A 27,836-nucleotide genomic window follows, 5' to 3' on the forward strand; every position below is an offset into this window, starting at 1 on the left:
AAGTAACCAATTGTTAGAATGCATTGTTGGATGATTCTATTGTTGGCGCCGTTTTGTCGGAGGAGAAAATATGGAATCGTGAAATGAAGACGAAGAATGATCAAGCGAAAGTCGATCCGCTCGGAGGTACTTGTCCGTTTTTAAATTTAATTTAAGATGTTCTAACTAATGATGCAACGAATAGTATATTCGGCCAGGAGCGTGGCCGAATATTCGGCTATTCGGCCAAATTATTCGGTATGATTAACGGACTTCTTCCCAAACGCGGATTTTTCTGCATCATAACTTACCACTTATTAACTTCAGTTATGGCAAAATAATTTTGTACAATGAAACAAAAAAAGTTAATTTAATTTTCAAGTTTATAATAAGGAATGATTTCATAAAAATGCTTTACAGATCATTAATTATTATTATTTTTTCATTTTATGACCTAAGTTTCGATCTAATGTGTCCACGCAGTAAAAATTTTCATACAAATTTTTACTGCCCGAAAGACAAAGTTTTTCGGAAAGTAAAACCTTAACGTCCGAAAGACATGAAGTCTTTCGGACGTTAAGGTTAGCAACTTCGATCACATGCTGTACCATTACAACCTGCCTAACACGGATCACTTTTCAAATATTAATAATAGACTATTAAGTAGTAGTCGTCGACCATCCTCTCCCAGGAGGATAAAACTACTAGGCTACTTTTGGTCGTAACTTCAACCTCCATCTGCAACAGTCCGTTCTTCCTATCGGACCACCGGTATGGTGGCAATCGAATAGGAAAATTACATAATACTAGGTTACCAGACTGCACAAAAGGTGTTTTAAGTGGTTCTCGAGGGTGCCGAGTTTAAATATTTGGTTCATTTTTCGCGAAATTTGATTGATTGGCAGATCACTGTTTGATATTCGGCTATAGGTGAAGTAGCTTGTTAGTGATAAACGTGATGGTAAGCTAAAAAAAACCAAACTCATTATATGGTTTTCGTTTTAATATATATTGTAGTGTAGTATTTGATTTATATAACTACGAAGGTTATCTTACGTAAGGGTTTATCACACCGAGTAACCAATCTAACATATTTTTAAAATTTTCTTCCTCTACTGTACATAATTTAAAGAATTTTTAAAATGTTTTTAGATTGGTCACTCTGTGTAATAAACCTTTACATAAGATAACCTTGATAACTTTTGTAGTTATATAAATCAAATACTATAATATAAGGGTTAGAAGTATGAAATAATATAATGTCTGTACTTATTTTTTGCCCGGGAAACGTGGGGCTAACCTACTAATTCTAACATATTTTTTATTGTCTTCAATCTGTGACATAACACATCTTTACTGTTTATATTATACTTAAAAGTACAGTAAATTGAATTTATACGATATTCTAACAAATAAATTTAAAATATACAATACATAATGTATTATATCAATTAAGGGATAGAGTAATTTCTTTCCCGAAATTTTACACAAATAAAAACACACAAATGCCAATTTTAATTTGCCATCATTGATAATTAGTTAGCTTTTTTCTTTCTCTGTCTGATTTTGTGTGTTCGTGTTCTCGCTTTGCCAAATTTTGGGAGAGCAGTTACCCCCTGTCCCCGACTTGTATGAACGTTATCATCATTATACTTCACTTGAATACAGACGTAATGGATTTATTATAAGTGCTTACTTGTTTCAAATAAGTACCAGTCGACCCCCCTATAACACTGTTGATTTTTCCGTTTTATATGAATTCCATGTTGTACGAGTCACTTAGATTTTACAAATACGCGTGCCGGGTTGTGAACGGCTCACGTATTTGTAAAATCTAAGTGACTCGTACAACATGGAATTCATATAAAACGGAAAAATCAACAGTGTTATAGGGGGGTCGACTGGTACTTATTTGAAACAAGTAAGCACTTATAATAAATCCATTACGTCTGTATTCAAGTGAAGTATAATGATGATAACGTTCATACAAGTCGGGGACAGGGGGTAACTGCTCTCCCAAAATTTGGCAAAGCGAGAACACGAACACACAAAATCAGACAGAGAAAGAAAAAAGCTAACTAATTATCAATGATGGCAAATTAAAATTGGCATTTGTGTGTTTTTATTTGTGTAAAATTTCGGGAAAGAAATTACTCTATCCCTTAATTGATATAATACATTATGTATTGTATATTTTAAATTTATTTGTTAGAATATCGTATAAATTCAATTTACTGTACTTTTAAGTATAATATAAACAGTAAAGATGTGTTATGTCACAGATTGAAGACAATAAAAAATATGTTAGAATTAGTAGGTTAGCCCCACGTTTCCCGGGCAAAAAATAAGTACAGACATTATATTATTTCATACTTCTAACCCTTATATTATAGTATTTGATTTATATAACTACAAAAGTTATCAAGGTTATCTTATGTAAAGGTTTATTACACAGAGTGACCAATCTAAAAACATTTTAAAAATTCTTTAAATTATGTACAGTAGAGGAAGAAAATTTTAAAAATATGTTAGATTGGTTACTCGGTGTGATAAACCCTTACGTAAGATAACCTTCGTAGTTATATAAATCAAATACTACACTACAATATATATTAAAACGAAAACCATATAATGAGTTTGGTTTTTTTTAGCTTACCATCACGTTTATCACTAACAAGCTACTTCACCTATAGCCGAATATCAAACAGTGATCTGCCAATCAATCAAATTTCGCGAAAAATGAACCAAATATTTAAACTCGGCACCCTCGAGAACCACTTAAAACACCTTTTGTGCAGTCTGGTAACCTAGTATTATGTAATTTTCCTATTCGATTGCCACCATACCGGTGGTCCGATAGGAAGAACGGACTGTTGCAGATGGAGGTTGAAGTTACGACCAAAAGTAGCCTAGTAGTTTTATCCTCCTGGGAGAGGATGGTCGACGACTACTACTTAATAGTCTATTATTAATATTTGAAAAGTGATCCGTGTTAGGCAGGTTGTAATGGTACAGCATGTGATCGAAGTTGCTAACCTTAACGTCCGAAAGACTTCATGTCTTTCGGACGTTAAGGTTTTACTTTCCGAAAAACTTTGTCTTTCGGGCAGTAAAAATTTGTATGAAAATTTTTACTGCGTGGACACATTAGATCGAAACTTAGGTCATAAAATGAAAAAATAATAATAATTAATGATCTGTAAAGCATTTTTATGAAATCATTCCTTATTATAAACTTGAAAATTAAATTAACTTTTTTTGTTTCATTGTACAAAATTATTTTGCCATAACTGAAGTTAATAAGTGGTAAGTTATGATGCAGAAAAATCCGCGTTTGGGAAGAAGTCCGTTAATCATACCGAATAATTTGGCCGAATAGCCGAATATTCGGCCACGCTCCTGGCCGAATATACTATTCGTTGCATCATTAGTTAGAACATCTTAAATTAAATTTAAAAACGGACAAGTACCTCCGAGCGGATCGACTTTCGCTTGATCATTCTTCGTCTTCATTTCACGATTCCATATTTTCTCCTCCGACAAAACGGCGCCAACAATAGAATCATCCAACAATGCATTCTAACAATTGGTTACTTTCGACAAATAGGTGACACGCGTTACGTCATAACACTAATGGATTTGAATTATTTCACTTTAAAAATTAAAATTTTTCTATTTATAGATGTCAAGTGAATTCATTTATTCTAATGTTATCTTGCGTTTTGGAAAGTTCAAACAGGAATTCGTATTACACAACCACGCATGGATTTTTTTGAGTTCGGAGCTCTGAAAACGTGGAAATTTGCAAATAACTCGGAGAGGGAAATTTGATAAGATTCCAATACTTTCCCTTGTTATGTATATATGAAAGATCAGTGAAAATAAAATGCATTTTTAACCGACGAATGTTTTTCTGTTAATTTCCATGGATTTCCCTATTGATTTGCATAATGATAGAGGCTTATACNTACAATCGAAAATACTGTATAACTTCTGATAGTTTAACGTTTCTTCGAAAATATTTTCGTTTACATTTTATATCTCTTGCAGTGACAAAAACGGATGACGGAGGACTTTCGAATATACAAAAGTTAAGGAAAGTTCTTTTGAGTAATTATGATAAAATGACTCGTCCCGTTCTTCATCATACAAACATCACTCACGTAGAAGTGACTCTCAGACCATTCTATATAAGCGAATTGGTAAAGACTTTAGAAAATTATTGTCTGTATAACTCGTATATTTAGTCTTATATTAAGTAATACTAAAGTTAAAGTTAGTACTATTATACTAAATCAATTTTAAATAACGAGATTCAATAAAGGATTGGTTAAATTTTTTATAAATTAATTTTTTTGTCCTTTTGCTTCGGGCAAAGTTTTGAATTAATTCGTCTATATCAATCATAAATGCAATGTCATTCTCTATAGATGATATTGATAGTCGTTCCTGAGCGATCACGGAGCCAGTGTACGGTTTTATAAGTGTTAAGATTGAAAAATTACTTTCTGAACTAGTCACCAATACTGGCAACTTCGAAATAATTCTTAGAGAAATAAACACATTTTTGGAACACAATATGTATGACAGAACGTCTAATGAAGAAGTATTTTCTGGAATTAGCATTGCTGTTTTTCTGAGAATATGTAAAATTAAAATTCTAAATATATTAATTAAATTAAATAATATTTTGCTAGATTTAAAAAATCGAAAAGATTTAACGATCTAGCTTTTCTTTGTTTTGAATAAGGCCCCATATCTCACCTAATGGTAAAACCGGCCCTGTTTAGTGTTTAGATCGAAGAAATATAAGAAGAAAGAAGCTATATTCTCGGGAATCATTGATTCTTATATATAAATGTAAATGTAAATATATATATATATATACATACATACTATATACACATATATTATNAATAAGTATATTGTTAGAGAGAAAGCGCATTTTTAATTTTATTGAATTCTTATTTCAAAGTAATCAATTAATCAACACATTTTAAATGAGACTTCGTTTAAAATGTGTTGATTAATTGATAACTCTTCTATGTTGAATTTAAAAGTTTTAGAGAAGTTTAGAGCATTTAATCAATTATTAAATGCTCTAAACTTCTCTTATTCTAAACAATATGTAAACTGCACATCTCTCTTCATCGTTTTGATACAAAACAAAGTAATATAGAATAAAATACAGTATCCAAACATTAAAAACTTGGATAATTTGTACTAGCCCGCCTCGCACTGGGATAAACTCTTCCCGCCATGTGGGCACTAAGAGGGCCTCTTTTGGCAAGCCCATTATGGATTCAGCCAGGCCCACAAAGGAGCGGCAGGTAGTGAGGGACCAAACCCGACATATCCGGACGGACCAACACCCGAAAAATTCCTGAGGATTTCTCTATCCTTCCGGATTCGATTCCGGGTTCCTTAGACCTACCGCTCTGGGGAACCCGGAATTCTTTACCGCTCAGCAATCCGGCCACTGAAGAAGTATTAAAGTGACAATGCTATCGCGATACGACAAAATCGGACAATGTCCTAGTTTATTTGAAAAAAAGTATGAATATTAATTTATTAAAAAAGTAGAAATTTATTATAAATAGCAAATATAGTAAATTTTCATCTTTCGAATGGTATGAACTTTATTATGAATCAAATCAGTATTCAAATGCCTTATTTTTTGTTGTCCATTATACTACTAAAACTATTATTTCCTGGAACACAATCTCAATTTATAACATAGCTTATGGAAAATACAGTAGAATATTACGCTTTCTACTACCAATTAATGTCATAAAAATTGAAAAGTCTACTATATTAATGGAAAGAAATATTTTTCTTTTACAAAAAAGTTAGACTTAGTCGATATACGTATATATATATAAAACTCTTGCTATTGTTACATGAATTGCAATTTGTAATTTTATACGATTATATTTTCATTATACTTCACTAATAACTCTTCCTGTAATTTCAGTTCTCCAACAATGGATGTAGATCCATTTGCAAACACAGATGTTATAGTAAATAATGATGGAACTGTAAAATGGTCTCCTCCAGCCACCATTCGAAATATTTGCTTCCTAGATTATAGAGATTATCCAAGAGACGAACAGACTTGTAGAGTTATATTTGGATCGTGGTCTCAACACGGTTTCGCCATCAACATAACTCTCGGAGAAAAAATTGTAGATATGAAAAGTTTCAGAAATACTAATCCACATTGGGAATTAATTGATATAACGTCGTTTCAACGCACTAAGTATTACAGCTGTTGTCCGGAACCTTACGTCACTCTCGAATACACGGTCAAACTTAAACGAAGACCAACCATTGAACAACAATTGGAATGGGTATTGTCCGTCGCAATTGTTATTTTAACTCTCGCAGTATTTTGGCTTCCTCCCACTTCTGAAACTAAATTAACTATCGGCAGCATCAATATTCTTACGATAACTGGGCTTTTAATGTACTTGGCTTCTCAAACTAAATCTGTATCTTCTCTTCCTTACATAGGTAAGTTCATTCAGAAGTAACATATGTGAAGCAAAAGTTTTTAATTCATTATGTGAATATATTAGAGTTAAATAGAAAACTATGCTCACGAATTATAGTAGTTTAAACTAAATAAAATAAAATTTCATTTATTAACTATTGAAATATAACACCATAATTTCATTAGCTTGATTAATATAATTTTCTCTTACAGCTCGATTACTTAATTTCTCTCTATATACTGTGACTTCGGCCATGATATTAGAAATCGTCGTAATAAACATGGCATTAGTGTTTGGTCCTTGTTATCCACCCGAACAAATCTACGATTTTATATCAGGAACACTTGGACGTTTCCTTCTATTAGAAATAGCTCAGCCACCTTCGGATGATGGAAAAACTTCGTGCAGAAAACAATGGTTAACAGTAGCAACGATGGTAGATCGAGTTTTATTTTTCATTTATCTTATTGTTTTACTGGCTATACCGAAAACTGGCTAATTTATTATTTGATGTGGTTAAGAATATAACTAATTTAGATTACGTTTAATTATATTATTATTTTGTTGAAATGTTTTGTGAGAAATAAATTTAGAAATTAAATAATTTGCTGACTCGTAATTGAATTTTATACGGTATTGTATATTAGATAAAAGTTATTAGATAGTCCCCACAGCGACCGGCGGAGCTTCTTACTACACCGGCATTTAAAGAAGAAGAAAAAAACTTTCACTCACCTTTGACATATTTCTAATCCCTTTTCTCCCATTTATTCGATAAAACCATGGTTCGGATGATTCTTTCGTAACTTCATCATTTTCCATCGTAGAAACTTTTTCCGCATTCTTCCTCTTACGATTTTCGGATTTATATGGCACTTATTTTCAGGACTGACGGTACAATATCTGGCACTTTCCAAATTAAAACACGTCCCGCTACTGGATAAAACTTACTGGTACACTGAACAAACAGGTCGAACCTTTCTCCTAGTTTTTTCCTTTTGCTCACAATCTACAATCTCGTCGATTTCGACAACCTTTCCAGGTCCATCCAATTTTCATTCCGGTTAAATTAGACTACGAAACAATCATAATGTGTCGTATGAAATTCGTCCAGTCAACAGCTATTCGACTACTCACACCCACAGCCAAAACAGATGACGCTCAACTTCCATTCTATGCAAATTAAATGCAAATTAAACGAAAAAATAGTTCCTAAATTTACGTTTAAAAAGTCCTTCAATTTACGAACTGTTCATCTTTCTCCATATAAACATAGAAGAAGAAGAAGAAGAAGAATTGTTCGTCTTGCATTTATGACATCTAAAAGAAACAGAAACACGATCCTTTCGATAATTTAATTTACGACGACCGTCACATTTCGAACGATCTGCATGTACTGTACCAAAGTTTATGGCAAACATACCATATGATGAAATTCTCTTGTCAAAATTAAAGATATTCCGATACTACAAAATGAAAAAAAAAATCCCTTGAAGTACGACAATAAACGACAAATTTTATCAAATGTAAACTTCTAAAAACAATGATTCACACAACAATATATAACTTTTTGAACCTGAAAAATTAAATTACTCTTAATTAACAAAGTTATAAAATGTTAGGAAATTAATATAGAACTGAAATGACGTTAGAAATCGTATAAAACAAAAGACAGGAATACCTAGATTAATTTTCAAAGCACGCGTGTTGTCGAGATTCCTGAAGTGCCGTCATAGGGACTACCTAAGTAAACTCCTACCGTAAATTATTGAGACATTTCTTAGAGGTTATATTGTAAGAAATACTTGTATATGGATACGACATTTCTAGATTAAAAAAGAAAAAAAAAACTCACCTCCAAAATGGATTTTTAATTGTCTGAATGAATTGGTTTGTTCTATATTATTTTAGCATTATTTTGATTTAATTCAAATAAAGAAGTTAATAGAAAGAGCATATTTAATCAATTGTAAATGCAATTATGGATACAAAATATGCACAGCTGAAAACAATTTTCAATAATATTCTAAGATTACAGTACATTTGAACCGAATGACCAAACGAGGGATGGTATTAGAATAACAAAGTGCTACTTCAAGAAGTGCATTGAAAAAGTGGAGGCCATGACAGGTTTAAAGCACCCAGTGACTGCATTATTGAATCAATAATACTAGTTTCTCGTTTTTATCCGTTATAAAAAAACAAGAAGAAAGTTTGTGAAATTATAATTATAACTAACTTATTAAACTATTACATATTTGCTTTTTTATTGAGTTTACAAAAATTAATTTTGAAATAGAAAATCAAATATATATACTTAAAAATACTATATTTATTATATAAAAATCCAAATGTTTAGAAGTTTATATTACAAATGAACACAGTGCCGTAATATGACCCATGAGAAAGGGGCCCTTTAATTAAAATCAGGTACCAAAAAATAATTGCCTGGGTGAGTAGTAAGCCAACAGGCTTCTATCTGGGATGACTTTGCAGTTTTGTGTCTGAGTTTTAAAAAAAATTCCCCATGTTAGATTTTGATTTTGGTGTCAAAATTCTCAGTAGAACCCTGGCATGTGTATAAATTATTTTTTGGAAAATATAATTAACTCTCAGATAAGATATAATTGAAAAACTCTTAATCTTTGATGCTTAATAACAAAGAGGTATTTTGACATTTTTGGGTGCTGTTTTTTGGAATATAAAGCCAGACAGTTGCTTCATATTTTTGCAGAGTTATCCCAGTTCAAAGAACTTTGAACACAGATAACTTTTTCATAGTTATTTCCTTTTTCTTATAATAGTAAATGAGATTTAAATCACTTTTATTTTTGGTCAGGTTCCCATTAAATAATGAATCTTTCCTTAAGATCCATTAGTTCATATTATATCTGAAAATATATTATTATTAAAACTGATCAAAGCTTACAATAAAATCTTATATTATTAATCAGATTTTATTAGGAAATTTTTGTTAAATAAATCATAAAAAACATTCCATATTTTGTTCTATTTACAAAATAATTATATGGATATATGATTAATTTTATATAAAATAAAATATATGATACATTTTAGTTCTTTCGGAAAAAAATTTATTACAATTATTAAATATTTTTAGTAACTCTTACTTTGTTATATATAAATATTTTGACTTGACTTTTCAATCAATTAAATATTTCATTTATAAATTTAATAAACATTAATGTTAGTATTTTCAATTTTTTATTTAAAATTCTAAACTGATCAAAATAATATAAATTTTTTGAAGTGATAATTAAATAAATTTTAAAATTTTATATACATATATTTAATAATTTACAGATTATAAAGAAATCATTTCAATTCTTTATTGTCTACGTACATAAAAATATTAAACTTGAGAAACTAGATGTCTTTGGTATTAGAACAGCTTAATAAAACACATTAATGACTACTTTCTCCTTCTTGATTATCATCTCCATCTTCATCTTCCAATCCATATTGCAATTTCAATAAATGTACATATTTCTCTTGACCTGAAGGTAATGGATCTTTTCCAATAAATTCCCATCTGTGCATTAGCAATGTTTTTAATCCTTCTTCTGATAAATCTGACATAGGAATGTGATCTAATAATAATTCCCAAGAAAGTGTAAATTCATTATAAGTTTCCTGTATGCAAAACAAAAAAAAAAAAATTATTTCATATAAAAAATTACTTCTAGACTATTTTATAAATTTTTATTATATTTATTGTATAATATTTTTATTTTATTATTTTAATTCAGAAATAATAAACTATTAAAATAAAATTTACTAGATAAAATTAAAAATTTTAAATATACCAAGCCTCCTCTTTCCTGTCATTTCAGTTTGTATTGTTTTCAAAGTTGTATTGTTAAACAATTAATACCAAAATTTCGTTTTGAGCTGAAAAATTCCCAACTGAGCTGTGTGATATTGCTAGTAATCACCGATTCATAACTAGATGACATTGAGCACTAAACTGAGACTAGACTTCCTCTTTAAAGTATACGAGGATGATATTAATGACCTAAAAATAGCTTTATTTGTTTATTCCAGTGAAATATGTTTTAGTAATTCCCTTTTAAATCCTTGTTACAGACTTTAATATAAAATTTTAATATTATTAAATTTATAATGTTTTGTTACATTTGTTACATCTTTCCTGAAATACTGATGATTTAAAAATTCATTGCATTTGATTAATAATTACTTTAAAGTTGGGCTAAAAACTCGTTTTTGATTTCATTTTTACAAGAAGGGTTAATGTTCAGTTTTATAGAAGTGAGATTTTCAGCTTACAATTTTTTATTACTTTAGCAAAAATAGTTAAACTCATGAGTCAAAGGTGCATGCAGTATCTTAGAATTGCCTACTCTCCTGGACTTTTCCAAAACTTCAAAAACTTTTGGACTCCTAACTTGAAACTTATTCTTCCTGTATTTATTTGACACGATGATCCACTTTTGGGTTATATATTAAAACAAACTAAAGAATGGGTGACAGCATTTTGGTACTGCTGAGAGTAAAAAATGTCAAATCATATTTTTTTTACTTTCCCAGCTGTTATATATAACAGAAAGTATGGCGATCAGTCAATAAATGACCCGCAAGATTTGTACATTTTTGGACTCAGGACACCTTGAAACATCAAGAAATGCAAAAAAATTCAAGGTTTTTTTCTGTATGTATGGATGTTTGTTTGTTTTGTATGTATGTGTCTTTGTGTGTGTGGAGGGTACAATTTTGTTCACCCTCTTTGAAGCTTAATAACTCCTGTGCTTTTTGTTGAAATTTCTGAAATTTTGTAAGGAGGTTTGTTTATTAAGTGAATTGATGCTATTAAATTTTAGTGATTAAAGGTCAAAGAAATGTGAAGATAAAGGGGGTCACATGTATCTCCAGTAGGGTCAGACTTAATGACAATTTTACTCGTTATTTACAATTTTTTATAAAACCCAGTCATACCCTCAAAATTAAGCTTTTTACCATTTTATAATAGTTAAAAATATAAAAGTTCTTTTTAATAAAATATGGTAATAGATAATGCCACCAAATTTTGCCAGGAAGTTGAACAACTCGTTGCTGATTTGTTTATTCCTGGAACGAAAATCTCATATTTCCATTCCAGGAATAAAAATAAAATTTTGGCCATCTCTAAATTCTTTAGGAGATGACTAAAAGTTCTAATCTAATTTCCAATGTGATTCTTTTCTTGAACTTTTCAATAATTCTATCAGTAGGTATGTGAAGCCAGTTAGTATAGGGCTACACAGCATTTAGCATTTGAAACAAGTGCTGTTAAATCTGCAGTAGTTTCAGATGCTAAATTAATGACCTGCATAAAAAGTCTTGAGACGGGGAAAATGCTGTCTTTATGGATATTTAGAACCAAAGCTTTTAATTCAGGAAATAAACTATCTATCCCAACCTTTAGAGTTAGCAATGCCCCCCAAATTAATATTAACAAAGATAAATAGCGTCGGGAACCTGATCACATTCGGTGTAAATAGATGCAGTCTAAAATTTCAGTACAACCAGAGCTTGCACACACAATACTATTAAGACAAAGGCAAAAAATTTGTTTGATGATCTTAAAAGAAGTTAACTTGCAATGATATTGGTAGCACTAGAACCTGCACTAAGAAAGAAACATTTGAAGCATGGTTGTTTGAGCTTTCAAGCTTTGTGCAAATCTACCTAACATTTCATTAAAAAACTGATGAACATGGGATTATCTAAGTTATATTTTGTCTTTCTAATTTTAAACAAATAATAAATTACTAGGGTGTAAATGACAGATGGAACCATCAGAAAAATAAAAAATTTTCAGAAGATCCTTTATATTAATAGGTGCCAGCAGAAGTCCATATATTTCCTGCACACTATTTGAACAATTCATGGGTATAAAAATCTATTTTATTTAAAAATAAAAAACAAAAAAATTTTTTGTACTAATTTACAATAGAACTATATTATTTATATGATAATAATTGCAAAATTAATCTTAAACAGATCAATTATTTTCCAAATTTTTCCATCCTCAGGTTTCCAAGAAAATATTTATTTCATTCTCATTACAGATATTACTATGCAATGTAAAATCTGCCAACTCTAGGCTGCAATAAAGTAACTCATGAAAGGATGTTGAGAATCTCATCCACATTTAAGCCAGGTCTCGTTCTTAATCTGGCCATCTGGCTGACAACCACAACCCTGTAGCCAGAAATAAACCATTGGGAACTACAGGGACAAACTAAAAAATTGTGACTAGTAATTTTATCTTTTCCACCCAGCACTAGGTTTATCAGCTACAATCCAAGTGTAAAAAACTTAACAGTAGCTTAAGTCAGTGGTTCTCAATCCGTAGTCTGTGAAATACAAGTGCTCTGTGAAGTCACTTCAAGTGTTATGTGAAAAAATCAAATATACAATTAAAAATTGTTGTAAAATAAAAATCAATACAATGTAAAATAATTTTGTATGGAATGTAATCAGCAAATGCCAATGACATCATATAGTAGACCGAGTGTGCTCTTGAATTCAAAAAGTTTGCCACCCCTGCTTTAAAGCTGATGTATTATGAGTGTTCCACGGAAAAAAATGTCAAAGTTTAGTGTTCCCCGACTTCAAAAAGATTGAGAACCATTGGCTTAAGTTTACATGATTTATTATATATACTATATATGAGAACTAAGCTAACTAAGCTGAAGGGGCTTAGTTGGCACTTAATAGCCCCCCTTCTCATAGCTCAGAATCTGCTGGCTGATGCTTTTTATCGATTATACTATAGAAAATATTTCATAAGTGATTAGCTGATTAGTATAGAGTAGAGATGGTAAACCTTTTTGAGTCCACATGCGATATAGCAAGTATACATTTCTTTTAAAATGTTTATGTACACTGAAGTTTTATATTTCAAATAACATTTAAATAAGTGAAATGAATATGCTTTAATTAGAGTAAATGTAAGGAAGATGTTTGAAAAAAAGGATGATCAGGTGATAAACTGAAAGGTTGATTGAATAAGACAAATGATAAACTGAAATTGTTTTAAATCTATTAAAAAGATTAAGAAACAGAGAGTGAAGTGTATGAATTAGTATAATTGTAATAATAATAATAGAATTTACATAGGAGAAACAGGCAGATGACAGACTAGAGTAAAAGAACATTTAACAGTGTTAAGAATACAACACCATTTGTCACCTTGGATAGATCATCATCAAAAATGTAAATATATAATTGATCAAGATAATATTAAAATAATATCATTTGAGAGAAATAATAAAAAATAAAAGAACATTTTGCTGTTATGAAAAAATAACACAATAAAAATGTAAATTTACTAAATTTAAATATGGGTATAAATGTGACACCAGAATGATATACAATTGTAGATAGTGCAGACATGAGAACTAGAATGTCATGGAGAAATTGTGTAAAGCAGCACTTGTAAGTTAAAAAAAGTTATCTATATTGTTTGTTTGGTATTTTTGATGATATTTAATGTTTGTAGGAAAAAATATCTTCTATGAAGTGTAATAACATACTGATGAGAATCAGAAGATTGAAATGCATTTATGAGAAAAATAAAGAGAGTAACATAAAAGTAATGATTTTGAAATCTTTTAAAATTAGTTTATTGTCATTTTAAAATTCACCTTGGATGAAAAGTCAGGAAAGTAAAAAGAATAACTATGAATTTTATTGAAGTTTTATTGAAATTCATAATTTTTAATATAATTTTGAAATTGTTTTATTTGTTATGTGTCAGATAATATCTCCTGATGTGCCACTTTGGGCATGCATGCTACCCCTTGTATACAGCAATAAATATCTATTTGCAATACAAAATTAAAAATTTTTCAATACTTATTTATTATCCACTTATGAAGTTAAGAACTAATTAAAAACAGAAAATATAGAAATAGTATAATATACTTACCTGATTTAATATATTAGTACTGTTTCCAATACTATTAAAATATAAAAATGGGTTAAATGGACTATTTGATGATACAAAATTTGAATCTAATTTTATCCTGATTTTCTTATCCACAACTTTACTGGATGATAATTCCTTCAAATGATCAATAATATGTTTTTCATACAGTTCGTAATTTTTTGTATCCACACAAGTATATAATACATGTTGCACATTATTCAAGCAATCTTCAATAACTGCTCCTGGTAGCTGTGATGCTGTGGATGGACATTTATCTGAAATTAATTCTTCTATACTCTGTGCAGATTTGAAATTTTTGTTCAACTTTTTAGAAACTTTCATGTTTTTGCATTCTTCTTGCTGATATGGTGAAGGACTAATTGAATTCAAAACTGAATCTGTATTTGTTATATCAGGTATTCCCAAACTTGTTTGAATCCATAATAAATTTGTCTTCAGTAAATTATATAAATAATGTATATGTTCTTTAGCTGTCAATAAAATTGTAACTAAGAAATATTTCTTTTAATTATAATTATATTTAAATTAGATTTAGAATTAAAAAAATAAATCAAACAAGCAATTATTTTTTGTAACATCGTCACAATGCCAAACTATAATTTCTAATCATAAAAATATGATTAGAAATTATAGTTTGGCATTGTGACGATGTTACAAAAAGTATGGTGGAGAGTATATATTTTAAATTTAAAAATGATTAAAAATAATCATTTTTAAATTTAAAATATATACTCTCCACCTCAAATTAGTACGATGGCCATATGGCCATCGTAGGGACTAGGGATCAAATCCGGATGGGTTGAAAAATCTCCAAGGAATTTTTCAGGGGTGATCCAACCAGATATGTTTATAAAAATATTCAAAATATCATCACTAATTTATTTGTCTAATTAAAAACATTAATATTTAAACATACCATTTTTTGATTGGAGATATTCAGTAACACAGATTTCTAAGCAATCATCTTCAAACTCTTGAATACTGTTATTAATTGCTAGATTATTTTTTTCACTATTAAAATGAAAAAATAAAAATTGCAAATAACAAATAATTTATAGATAAATTTTCTATTACAGTTAAATAATTTTACCTGTTTCTTTCAAAAAATACATTTATATGATCTCTAAAATCAGTAATAAAATATGTATATTGCTTATCAATATGAACGTTTGAACGATTATCACTTAATAAATCGAGCAACGTGTTGAATGTTTTATCTATTATATCATGGCATAAATCTAAATTATATGCTTCAATTAATTCTTCTAAATATTTTAATTCTGTCAGAACAATATTCAATGCAGAGAGAAATAGCTGCAAATATGAAAAGTTTTATAATAAACATTTTAATTGGATAAATATTCTGAAAACATAATAAAAACCACATCATTTATATTAAGATGATAATTCATTAACATTATGCTTAAAATTTGTTCAGAGTAAGAATTAAATATGTGTTACTTTCTAAAATTCCAAAAATATTTGAGGAAAAGTTGTTTTAATCAGAAAAGTAACATATCGATAAAAAATTTTCCATTAAAATTCTTTTTTCGAATATCAAAATTATCTGATATATTATTAAATCACAGTTTATCTGATATTCTTGTAAAGTATTAAAAAAAAGATACAAAGAATAGTTTCTATGCTTCTCAATATTAATGCAAAAAATTTATTCATAAAATATGCCTTGTTTTAAACATTTTGGGCTTAACTCTCTTTATTAGAAAATATATAGACCAATATATATTTCATAATTATATTATTATTATTATTAATGTACAGTAGGTAATTGTAAGTAAACTATCCATAATAAGTAATGATATCAATGCATTTCAATTTGAAACAAAGTTTTTCACGCTGAAGCTGAAATTAGGTGGATTCTAAAAATGTTTGTAAATTGATATATTTTACATGTTTGCTGGGAGCTGAAGAAGTTCAGTGGTCTGAAGTAACAATATCGAGGCATGATCTAATGAGAGTTTCAGTTCTGTTTGAGGAATTTTTTCTTCAGAATATGCAGAAGACAATTTTACAAAAGAAAATTAATTTTAATATTTTATATCAAAAATAGCTCAGTCAAGAGAGTGCTTAAGAAAGCACCCTTGGGATTGTTGTGTCTAGATAATGGAGCAGTCTGAATAAGAGAGTATGCTCTTTTATCCAGATTGCTCCATTATCTGAAATAACATCATTACCCAGGGAGGTGTTAATGGTATTTAATTCTCTACATTTTTTCATGACTTGGGGAAATCTATATAACTTATAACCCCCTTGGAAACATTAAAAGTCATTATCATATAACTTTACTGTAATTTACATAGTGGTTTCCATTCTTATATCATCAATTTTATTGTTCTATCTAATAATCAATAAATACAGTGTATTTACCAGTCACATTATTTTTACTTCTTCCCAAAACTACAGTAGGAGGTCTAGCTGAATAAATCTTAATTAATATCCTTGCTCCAAAATTTCTAAATGCTAATGGGATATACACTATAAAAACAAATAAGTACAGTACTGCCTTAAAGTAATATCATGTGATCTTACTTTAAGGTAGCTATCTGAAATCTGGTAGCTAATCAATCAGTTTTTGTCCTGTTTCCTTAAGATGAGGACATATATACTATACTTGCACTGTTTGTTTATGTCCCATTTTAATGATACCTTTTTAATACGTAATTGCTTCTCATATGTGTTCATTATGATTCTGTGAGAAATCTTTTGATTGTCCATTTATTAGAAAACTGACCAATGAATGTTTTACCAAATCTCAACAAATATTATAAAGAGCTCTGGCCAGTGATGTATTGTAAGATTAAGATAGATCCCTATAAATCTTCCTTAGTATAGTGTTCCCTTATGTGGACTACCATCCTAAAAATGCCTCTGATACACTGCTCATTTAAACAGACTACTTTACTATTCACTGCTCTGTTAACAGGCATCCCACTAATGTAAAATGTAGGGAAGAGATTGAAAACATTGGAGAGAGCTATGTCAAGCAAACTGCTCCCGTATCTGATGCTGTTAGGTGAGCTCAACAATAGTATCACTTAGAACAAAAGATGTTCTTTTGCACATTGTTTAATACAATAAATTAAAACAAAAAATATAGGGAAAAATAAAATAATTTTTATCAAACAGCTGTTGCTGCATTTCTAACAATTTTGATAGCAGAGTTCCGTAAAGGAAACAGTCCAAAAATTTATGAATAGACTTTTCAATATCCAATGTTTAAGATTTTATACAGTGTTTAAGATTTATTTTAATGGTATTTAGTTGTTTATATATTATTGTTTTACGAATTCACAATACTTGAGGATTTATCGTATTACTTATTTTTAAATTAAAAAGCATAATATTTTAATAATATATGAAACTATTAATTATGAAATTAAACATAATTATTCAAACAGAATTTTATATGACTTTTTAATTATTTTTCATTACAAAAGAATGAAAATTTATTTTTAAGAATAAATCTCTTGTGATGTTACATAATTATATAAATAGAAACTTCTATCTAAAATTTTAAATTTACCTGAATTAATAATGAATTGTAAACGGGCATAAAACTTTGTTTTGATTGCAGAAATTGCATTTCCAAAGTAGAAATACATTTTATCACTGTTAATGGTAGACTGATAAGCTGTTCCTTGAAAGACAACAAAATGTGCAATGCACATTCTATTTCCACTTTATTTTCATCAACTGTTAAAATACAAAGGATAAAATTCAATTATTAAATTATTTTATTATATATTTTATTAAATTGTATGCAAGATTCTTCAAGAAGCACATTCCATATTTATTTGCTACAACTTTTAAGTTATAAAATGCAGACATAAAAAAACAAGCTCAGCCCAATCCAATCTACATAAAAAGAAAATAAAAACTAGATTTCTTTGTAAGTTTTATTGATTAATTAGGAATTAATAAACATTATTTATGCTAAATGCTTATCAATCAACTTTGTTACATTAAACTATTTTGTTTTACTTTTCTTATTTTTCTACTAATGCCAAATCAATTATAAATAATAAAGCAAATAAAACAGATAATAGAATAAATTTGTTTTGTTGTATTTCTATTTCTTTGGTTTCCTTCAAAGTGCTGTAAATTTTAATCTCTGAAGAACAAAAGGAATTAAAATGAAATCAGTCTTAATTTAGAATCAGAATCAAAATATNCCTAACATTTCATTAAAAAACTGATGAACATGGGATTATCTAAGTTATATTTTGTCTTTCTAATTTTAAACAAATAATAAATTACTAGGGTGTAAATGACAGATGGAACCATCAGAAAAATAAAAAATTTTCAGAAGATCCTTTATATTAATAGGTGCCAGCAGAAGTCCATATATTTCCTGCACACTATTTGAACAATTCATGGGTATAAAAATCTATTTTATTTAAAAATAAAAAACAAAAAAATTTTTTGTACTAATTTACAATAGAACTATATTATTTATATGATAATAATTGCAAAATTAATCTTAAACAGATCAATTATTTTCCAAATTTTTCCATCCTCAGGTTTCCAAGAAAATATTTATTTTTATAAGTTTCCTGTATGCAAAAAAAAAAAAAAAAAAAAATTATTTACATCATTTATCAACTCGTAAATTAAAAACGAAAACAGCTTTTATTGTTTTCAATTATCATTGGTAAAGAAGAAATTAAAGTACTGAAATGGAAAAAAATGCAAGTTCACACTATTAATTAATAGTATAATTTTATTTAATCATACAGTAATTAAGTTTATATTCAATAATAAGATTAGAAAAAGCAAAATATTAATTAAAAAAATGAATACTTGAAAATTGAATAAAACAAAATTTATAATACAATTTTAAAACACAAAACCCTAATCATCTTTAGATACTACTTACTATTTGTTTTACTTCTGTTTTTATTTTCTATGTTGGACTTTTTTTACTGAAAGACTTTGAACCTGTTTCTTCTATATAATTTTTGCAAATTTTTGCTTATGTTGTGTAGAACCTTTATTGTAATGAAATATTATTATGGTTCATTTACTTTGTGTCTGATTTCTTTTTCTATTATATTATTTTTGTCTACATTTTTTGTAATTTGAAACTTTCTATTTCTTTTTATTTACCATTTTGTCACTTAAATTTCTATTTTCAATTCCTTACAAGTTTTTCTAATTCAATTACTATAATAAAATTATCATAGTAAATGTGAGGTCCCGGACAGGTCCGAACCGTCACAAAATATGCAAAAAAATTTAGTTGATTTAGAGAAAAATTTATTTTAGAAAGGTTAGAAAAAATGTTTGTAGTCAGACACCTTTTTGTTTATACTAAATTGTGATGCAGAGTTGTAAATTTTAGAAGGAATGAAGTCCCCAAATCGACTATCTTCAATTGGGAGATTGAAGTCAACTTTGAGTTGACCTATCCTGTGATCAGGGTTGGGGTCCCATTACACTGAGTAATGAAAGACCAGCCACTTGGAAAGCCTGGATGAGGGAGATCAACCAATTGGAATGGCCAATCGAAAGATCGATATAGATATAATCCTCGATCTTCAAGGACAAAATCATTTTCCATACTGTTCACCTGCACATGGTTAGTCAATGGACTGTCAACGTGTTCAGAGAGGCAGTCTCTCCCCTTTTGGATAATTCTTGCGATTGTGTGCCTTCATCAAAACTATCCCACCTTCCTCGCCTCGTGTTGTCTTTGGTACCGAGACCTGTGCTGAATGCTGCATCTTCTTCTCCTACCTGCAAACGCTACCAATTCAGCAACTCTCTTCCATCTGCCCTAGGGTTGCGACCAGTCAAGAAAACTACAGGAAGGTCAGACTTGCATAGCTCCTATGCACCAGGAAGACATCTTACATTATAGACTGTAGTGCATCAGTGGAACATGTAAGAACAAATTCTGTAAATAATAAATGGTTTCTACCATGTGAAGACACATGTCATCTCTGTCTCTATCACACCATCCACATAAGCAGTCGCCCTTAGCCATTCCTGATGCGTATTAAAGTTATCCCCTCCTTTCGTCAAGCTTACATAAATATATATTTTCCATGGTCCATTTTTTTTTAAAATCAAAAGTACTAAAATTAAATACTGAGTAATCCAGAAGTTCTTCAACATAGCAGCATAGCAGCTTATTTTTACAAATAAACACATATTAATAACAAATACATGCATACATAAGTAAAAGCAAAAAAATCCCATATTAAATTAAACCAAGAAACTCAGTTCACCAATGCATAAAAATTAAAGAAAATTTTACATTCTTAGCATTGTAGAAGGATGCTATGTCAAAAGACTTCTGGATCACCCAGTATAAATGTTTATAGAAAACTAATAAAATTACGTTTTTCATGTTAATCTAAGGAAGATGTTATCCATAAGATTTCTTCAAACATTAATTTTAAAAAATTTAAAATTTATGAAATAAAAATACAAAATTTGATTAAAGAATATGACTAGATTAAAAAAATAACATTAAATTATAATTACAGCAAAAAACTAGTGATTAATAGTAGAAATAAAATTATAAGAAAAAAAATATATATGAGTAATTAAGAGAAAAAATGAAGCAACTGCATGAATGACATGCAGAGTATTTTATTTAAAAATATAAACAGAAAGCATTAAAGATAATATAAATATTGCCACTAAATTTAAACATTGTTTTTAATTGTATCAAATACTAACAAAAATATACAATGCATTTAGGAAATGTATAGTTCATAAATAAAAATTCATGATAAGGCAACTAAAGCTAAAAAAGTATAATGTGAATCTCACAAGTGAGATTTAAGGAGCATATGCAATATATAGACATTAGCATAATACATGAAGAAATAATATTATTTTTACATTATTTGATGATCAAAAACTAACATATAAAAGAAAAAAAATGTTAGTAAACAAGAACAGTCCAAGAATTATCCCAAAAGTTGATAATTTTTCAATAATTCTACCTTCTCCAAATATTGACTTTCAAAAGAATCATTTGGAAACCAATTTGATTTTATTATATGTTATGTATCATATTGATTTTAGTTCTTTACAGTAAATAAGAGCTAAGCAATTGACTCTCCAAGTAGCTCTCAAAGTAGCATCCAATGACATTGGATGCTACTTTGAGCGACTTGGATACTACTTTGATAAGAGCTAAGCAATTGACTCTCCAAGTAGCTCTCAAAGTAGCATCCAATGACATTGGATGCTACCGACATTAAAATTTTTTATATTTAATTTTTTTTAATGTTATTTTAGCATTTACAATTATTATTATATATTTTACTAGAGGACTTTGCCCCCCACTCACTTAGCCCATTTGTTTAAATTTTTGTGACAATTCATTGATTCCCAGTGCTGTCATTTCTATTTTTTCCTAGGCCACCAATCTCCCTATACCAATCTAGTTGAAGTAATCTTGCAACATTTAGTTTTTCCAACTTTTTATCATCACTTAAAATACTTTTAAACTTTATATTACAAACTCTTTAATGGTAATCATTATTTTGTGGAATTAGACTTCAAGTTCCAATTAGCTTAATCAAAAATATCTCCTGTCTCCATATTAATGGAACTTATTTAAAAACATTAGTGATAGCTGAATGACCAAGTGGTTAAGATTTCAGTATAAAGCCCAGGAATAAATCTGGTTGGGTCAAAAAACACCAGGAATTTTTTGGGGAGTATGTCTTATACTGTATATATTTGATTCCCTTACCACCCAACTGTCCCACTGTGGGCCTGACCAAACCCACAATGGGCTTGATAAAAAAAAAAAAAAAAAGCTATCTCAGTGCCCACAAGGCAGAAAAAGTCAAAAAAAAAATTAGCAGCGATCCTTTTTATTTGGGCAGTTATCTCTAGGGAAAACTCAAAAACTTGTTACATGAAAGTTACATAAATTTTAAATGTCTATGTAAAAGAAAACTTTGCCGTTTTAAAACATTGTTGTATTTTTCTGTACTTTACAAATGTTATTGTTGTTGTTTTTGTTTGGGTTGGTTCTTTCTTACCATAATTCAAATTACCATAAATTCTGTAATAAATAATTATTTCTTACAAAATTTTAGATAAATTTAAAGCGTACATCAGTAAATTTTCAACAAGTATTTTGGAAGTAGGTGTACAGTGGTGTTGGTTAGGTCAATACTGCCATGGATTATTCACATAAAATTATGATATATTTTCATATTTTGATTATTGTTATTAAAGTAAAATGTTTTTTTTTCCAATAACTACATAAAAAATGTTTCCAAAATTGTAAAAATCATTTAAACTACATTTCATAAGGCTACTAAATATTGTTCCATTTATAGCCCCTAAATTTTTAAATTTACCATTATATAAATCACTATATCTTATGAAATATATAAAATTTGAAGAACATCTAAGCAATGTAAAATGTAATCAAAATTAAAAGTATTTTCTAATTACAAAAATATATTAATAACTACCTTTTTACAATTGGATAAAATAGTTCAATTAATCCCTGATACCACCAAGGACGCTAAAAATAATAAATAATTACATTATTTAAAATATAAATTATGTTAGTGTAATTAAAACTACAGAAAAGACCTGATAATTTGGTGAAGAAATAGTTGATTTATCAAATTCTTTCCATCCATTTGATCTAATTAAGATAAAAGTTCATAATGTTAAATTTCAAGAAATAGTAAGCTTAATTTAGAAAACAAAATTTAATAAACTGAATACTTTTGTCTACTATCATCAGAAATTTCAATATAAATAACAAAATTAAGTAACATTATGTAAAAGACTAATCAGTTCTACAAACTATCTAAAAATGCTAATTTTATAATGTTAAATCAATGTTGTTCTTCATTTTGGAAACTGATAAATACTATTACTCAAATTATTAAACTTTATTTTTTTATTTGAGGTTATTATTTCATCAAATTTAAGCAAAACTATAGAATATATTATTAAGAATTATAAAATATGATGTTAAATGTATAATATAAATAGCAATCAAACACAATTCTAATTAAATAACAATTGCCCCAGTGCAAATTATTTATAGAGCCCCACAAAGTTATATACAGTACAAAGCTATATATATATTAATAAGCTTCTTAAACTGGAGTAAATTATAAATCTGAAGAATTCAGTGTGTTCTAGCAGCAGTTTTTATTCACAATCTATGTGAGTAGCCATCTTTGGGGTTGAACATTCATGTAATAAAATTCTTTTAAATTTAAATTTAAAAGAATTCTATTACATGAATGTTTGATTCTGAGGATGACTATTTAAAAGACTGAAAACATTTGATAAATAAAAAATTGTTGCTGGAACAGGTTAGAATATTTTAGATTTATAACATATGTATTTAAATATTTCCATAGTTTTGTATAAAATATTTGAAAATTATTATTTTTGCTTGTTAAGACTTCATTACTAAAAGAAATAATATAATCAAAATCTTTCATATACCAACATAATTAGTTTTATAGTGGATCTAGCTAAGTACACACAGTGTAGTGTACAAAGTCCAGATCTAGAGCAGTGCACTGGGCTTTAATTCTACACAGCAGAGGAGAAAAATAGATAGCTTTTCTTAATGTTTTGTTAGTATAATATTTTCTTTCATTTGAAAATCTATTTAAAATAACTGATATTTACATTTTCTTGTTTAATATGTAAGCATGTTAATAGTTGTATCATCTGGTCTCTAAATTCTGAGAATTTGGAATTTGAATATAAATTAAATGATTGTTTCAGATTTATAAATCGATGATTTAATTAAATTATCCAATTTTTAAAATTATCAGGAAATGACAACATGTACTTTTAAGTTAATAGCAAGTTTCCTAAATTTTAATGAATTTATCAGTTCAATTATGTTATATTTAAATTCCATTCAGAAAAAATTTGTTCTCTTGTGGCAAAAACGTTACTTTATTAAAGACTGAAATAATGTGAAGAAAAAAAAAAATAGTTAAACGAGATAATTTGTTGAAATATTGTTAAAATGTATAATTTTAATTGTAATTATTGTTTTAATTTATGAAAAGCAACTATTTTTTTAATTTAAGTTACAAATATCTTCATAACATTCCATATTATTCCATATTCTAAAGCTAATCTATGAACAAACTTACAGAAAAATTATATTTTCATAAGCTTTAAAAGTATATTACAATCAGATATATGGAGAAACAAAATTTTTAAACAAATAAGAATTCAAAAACCACAAAAACTGAATAAAATACTTCTCAAAGAAAGTTTACACCTGAGAGTCTCATTTTGTCATAATTGACAATTTTTGTAAAAATCTTTCATTATTATATTAACATAATACAGAAATAATATTTTTATCAAACCTCTCAATTACCTTTGAATTACAGGTAGAAGAACATTTGCCAAACTATCAGGCTGATGATAACAAAACTGTAATATTGAAAAAAGAGCTCTTGAAAGTCTAAGCTTTGAATCACTGCTATTTTTCAATGGTGATGATAAACCATCTCCTTCATAACTGACAGTTTCTTCATTAGCTTGAGTCATAAATAATATTGCAAGTGTACATTCATGATTCAGGAAAGCCTATTTATAAATGTTAAAATTTTCTTAAATATAACCATTGTAATAATTAATTAATCTTATATCTTTACAAAAAAATCATGGTAAAATTTTGATATAATTTAACATAAAAAAAAAAATAAAGATCTTAATTTAAAATAATTTACAATATTTTTTAAAATTTCAAAATTATTATATACAATATAGTACTTTAGTGTACAGGTATCATTCATACATCACAGCACTTCTACAACATGGTTTCACTCTAACACAATTCAACAATTGAGAATATCCCCCTACAACACTGTTTCCATCCAGTTTTACTGTAATGCGATTTGGGAAATCCTTTGTACAAAATTTCCCAATTTTTAATTGCAAATTCCATTATTCGATATTTTTTTATTCAAGAAAGCAATGAGTGTCATCTCAAATTTGCCCATGGATTTTAGAATATTGATGAAAGGCTCAGGTTTCATCAGGTTTCTTTTTAATGAAAACTGATAGAAAAGCAAGGACAAGAAAGAAGAAAATTCTATCAACCAGGTGTCATTGTTGTTTTCAGATTTTAGTNCTCAAATTTGCCCATGGATTTTAGAATATTGATGAAAGGCTCAGGTTTCATCAGGTTTCTTTTTAATGAAAACTGATAGAAAAGCAAGGACAAGAAAGAAGAAAATTCTATCAACCAGGTGTCATTGTTGTTTTCAGATTTTAGTTCTTAAAGACTATCGTGTGTTTTATTTTATAGATTAATCTTCATATATAGTAAAATTTATTTAAACATTTTTTTAACCATAGGTAAGTAATCATTTATAAAAATGACAAATGAAATATAACCATATCTCAGTAAGTGAACTGTTCCCAACTCAAACAATTCGGTATTCAAGCACAAATTCTGGAAAAAGAAACTGTTCAGTACTAAGCTAAACAAACATGACCCATTAGAACAAATTATCAATTAATAACATATTTTTATTTTTATTTTGTAATCCATAAAAAATTACAATTAAAAAAAATGCAGACATTACTGATATTTCTGATCAAGATCAACAAAAAAGCTCAGGAAATGACAATACTTTGTAAACAGAAAATGCCCTCATTTAATAAATACTATTTAACATAAATTAATTTTTATAATGAAAAATATTTTATAATTTATTCAATAATTTAAAAATGTGTTTTTTATTATATATAATAAATATAATTAGTCTCTGACTTACACCGTTTTGGACTTGCATAAAGTTTTTGGTATAATTGAAAGATATCTCCAAAATAATTTTATGATAATGCCATTGATTTGAATCAGAAAATAAAAATAATACAAACTCATTATCAACGAAGTTTATTCAGTTACAAAAACACCTCAAAAAATTTTAAATAAAGTAAAAAATATCAACAAAATTAATATTAACATGTAATATAGTACTTTTAATTGTGATTGTTAGTTAATTATTGATCGGCAATAAAGTATTGACTGCTTTAATAGACATATTTCTCTTAGTGATGAAAAAGAAAAGTATACTTTTATTAACTTCTGGAATGTAATCCCATGTTTTGCATTAGTCCTTTGTTTCATATATTTGGGTTGATGCAAAAGTTCGTCCCGTTTTTTTTAAAAAGAATCAAAGAAAAATTTAATTTACTAAAACTTACATTTAATCAATATAGTATGTGCCATTCTGTTCAATGACCTTTCTCCATCTCTCTAGTAGCTGCATAATCCCATGCTCATAGAATTTCTGAAATTTCTGGCTGAAAAACTGATCCAGGTGATTTTTCAAGTCTTCCAAGGAAGTAAAGTTTTTACCATCTAAGCTGTTTTGAAGTGATCTAAATAAATGGTAGTCAGAGGGTGCAAGGTCAGGAGAGTATGGTGGATGGACCAAAACATCCCAATCAAGTTGTAAAAGTTTTTGTTGGGTGGCCAAAGACACGTGTGGTCTAGCATTGTCTTGATGAAACACAATGCCCTTTCTGTTGGCTAATTCAGGTCGCTTCTGGTCAATTGCTCGCTTTAATTCACTTAGTTGTGAACAGTATTTCTCTAAATTAATGGTCTGATTTTCAGGTAACAGCTCATAATAAATGATTCCCCTCCAGTCCCACCAAATGCATAGCATAACCTTCTTTGGATGTAAACTGGCTTTTGCGCTGGTTGAAGGGGCATCTCCGTGCTTACACCATGATCTTTTACGCTTAACATTATTGTACACAATCCATTTTTCATCACCTGTAATGATTCGCTTTAAAAATGGGTCAATTTCATTGCGCTTCAATAGAGAATCGCAAGCAGAAATTCGGTCTATCAAATTTTTTTCTGTTAACTCGTGCGGCACCCATACATCGGCCTTGCTTACCATTCCAAGTTGATGTAATCGCCTTGACACTGTTGACTGATTGATTCCAAGAATTTCTCCAATCTCTCGAGTTGTTTTGTGTCGATCACTTTCAATTAGTGCCAATATTTTGTCGTCATCAGCCTCGGCTGGTCGTCCAGAACGTGGTGCATCGCTAAGGTTAAAATTGCTTTCACGAAACTTTCTAAACCACTTACGGCACGTGGAATCATCAATGGCTCCCTCACCATACACAGAACATATCTTTTTTTGTGTCTGCGAAGCATTCTTGCCTTTTCGGAAATAAAAAAGCATAATATGTCGAAAATGCTCCTTATTTTCTGCCATTTGTAATGCTTAACAAAATTTTAAAAACACAACTAAGTAAGACAACTTTATTCTCAAATACTAGCTGAGATCCCTTCTGTCAAACAACGTCGAAATTTTACACATGTGAAAGAAATAACACTTCAGTGTTGCGCTTTTAGCCAG

At 28.5% G+C, this 27,836-nt stretch overlaps 3 protein-coding genes across 3 annotated transcripts in view; 1 reads left to right on the plus strand and 2 right to left on the minus strand.

Moving 5' to 3' along the window:
* The first annotated feature begins 18 nt into the window (after positions 1 to 18).
* LOC111636641 (neuronal acetylcholine receptor subunit alpha-7-like) lies at positions 19 to 7,139 on the plus strand. Its single transcript, XM_023381924.1, has 4 exons — positions 19 to 126; positions 4,030 to 4,181; positions 5,925 to 6,492; positions 6,686 to 7,139. Exons 1-4 carry the CDS (start codon positions 84 to 86, stop codon positions 6,970 to 6,972), a joined length of 1,050 nt encoding a protein of 349 aa, XP_023237692.1. The 5' UTR covers positions 19 to 83; the 3' UTR covers positions 6,973 to 7,139.
* A 386-nt stretch (positions 7,140 to 7,525) lies between these two features.
* Positions 7,526 to 27,836, minus strand: part of LOC111636650 — a 50,293-nt gene continuing 29,982 nt past the window's right edge. The window contains exons 11-20 of the mRNA XM_023381935.1: positions 24,821 to 25,032; positions 23,044 to 23,098; positions 22,920 to 22,972; positions 19,104 to 19,140; positions 17,993 to 18,169; positions 15,539 to 15,762; positions 15,365 to 15,459; positions 14,428 to 14,918; positions 9,838 to 10,127; positions 7,526 to 7,939 (exon numbers count right to left, since the gene is read on the minus strand). Coding sequence (XP_023237703.1) covers positions 9,900 to 10,127; positions 14,428 to 14,918; positions 15,365 to 15,459; positions 15,539 to 15,762; positions 17,993 to 18,169; positions 19,104 to 19,140; positions 22,920 to 22,972; positions 23,044 to 23,098; positions 24,821 to 25,032 — 1,572 coding nt within the window. The 3' untranslated portion in view covers positions 7,526 to 7,939; positions 9,838 to 9,899. The remainder of the gene's footprint in view (positions 7,940 to 9,837; positions 10,128 to 14,427; positions 14,919 to 15,364; positions 15,460 to 15,538; positions 15,763 to 17,992; positions 18,170 to 19,103; positions 19,141 to 22,919; positions 22,973 to 23,043; positions 23,099 to 24,820; positions 25,033 to 27,836) is intronic.
* On the minus strand, positions 26,458 to 27,818 carry LOC111636896 (histone-lysine N-methyltransferase SETMAR-like). The gene has a single exon (XM_023382286.1). It carries the CDS (start codon positions 27,690 to 27,692, stop codon positions 26,664 to 26,666), a length of 1,029 nt encoding a protein of 342 aa, XP_023238054.1. The 5' UTR covers positions 27,693 to 27,818; the 3' UTR covers positions 26,458 to 26,663.

Source organism: Centruroides sculpturatus, unplaced genomic scaffold, assembly GCF_000671375.1.
Source record: "Centruroides sculpturatus isolate CEXI.00-Female unplaced genomic scaffold, Cexi_2.0 scaffold152, whole genome shotgun sequence".
NCBI lineage: Eukaryota > Metazoa > Arthropoda > Arachnida > Scorpiones > Buthidae > Centruroides > Centruroides sculpturatus.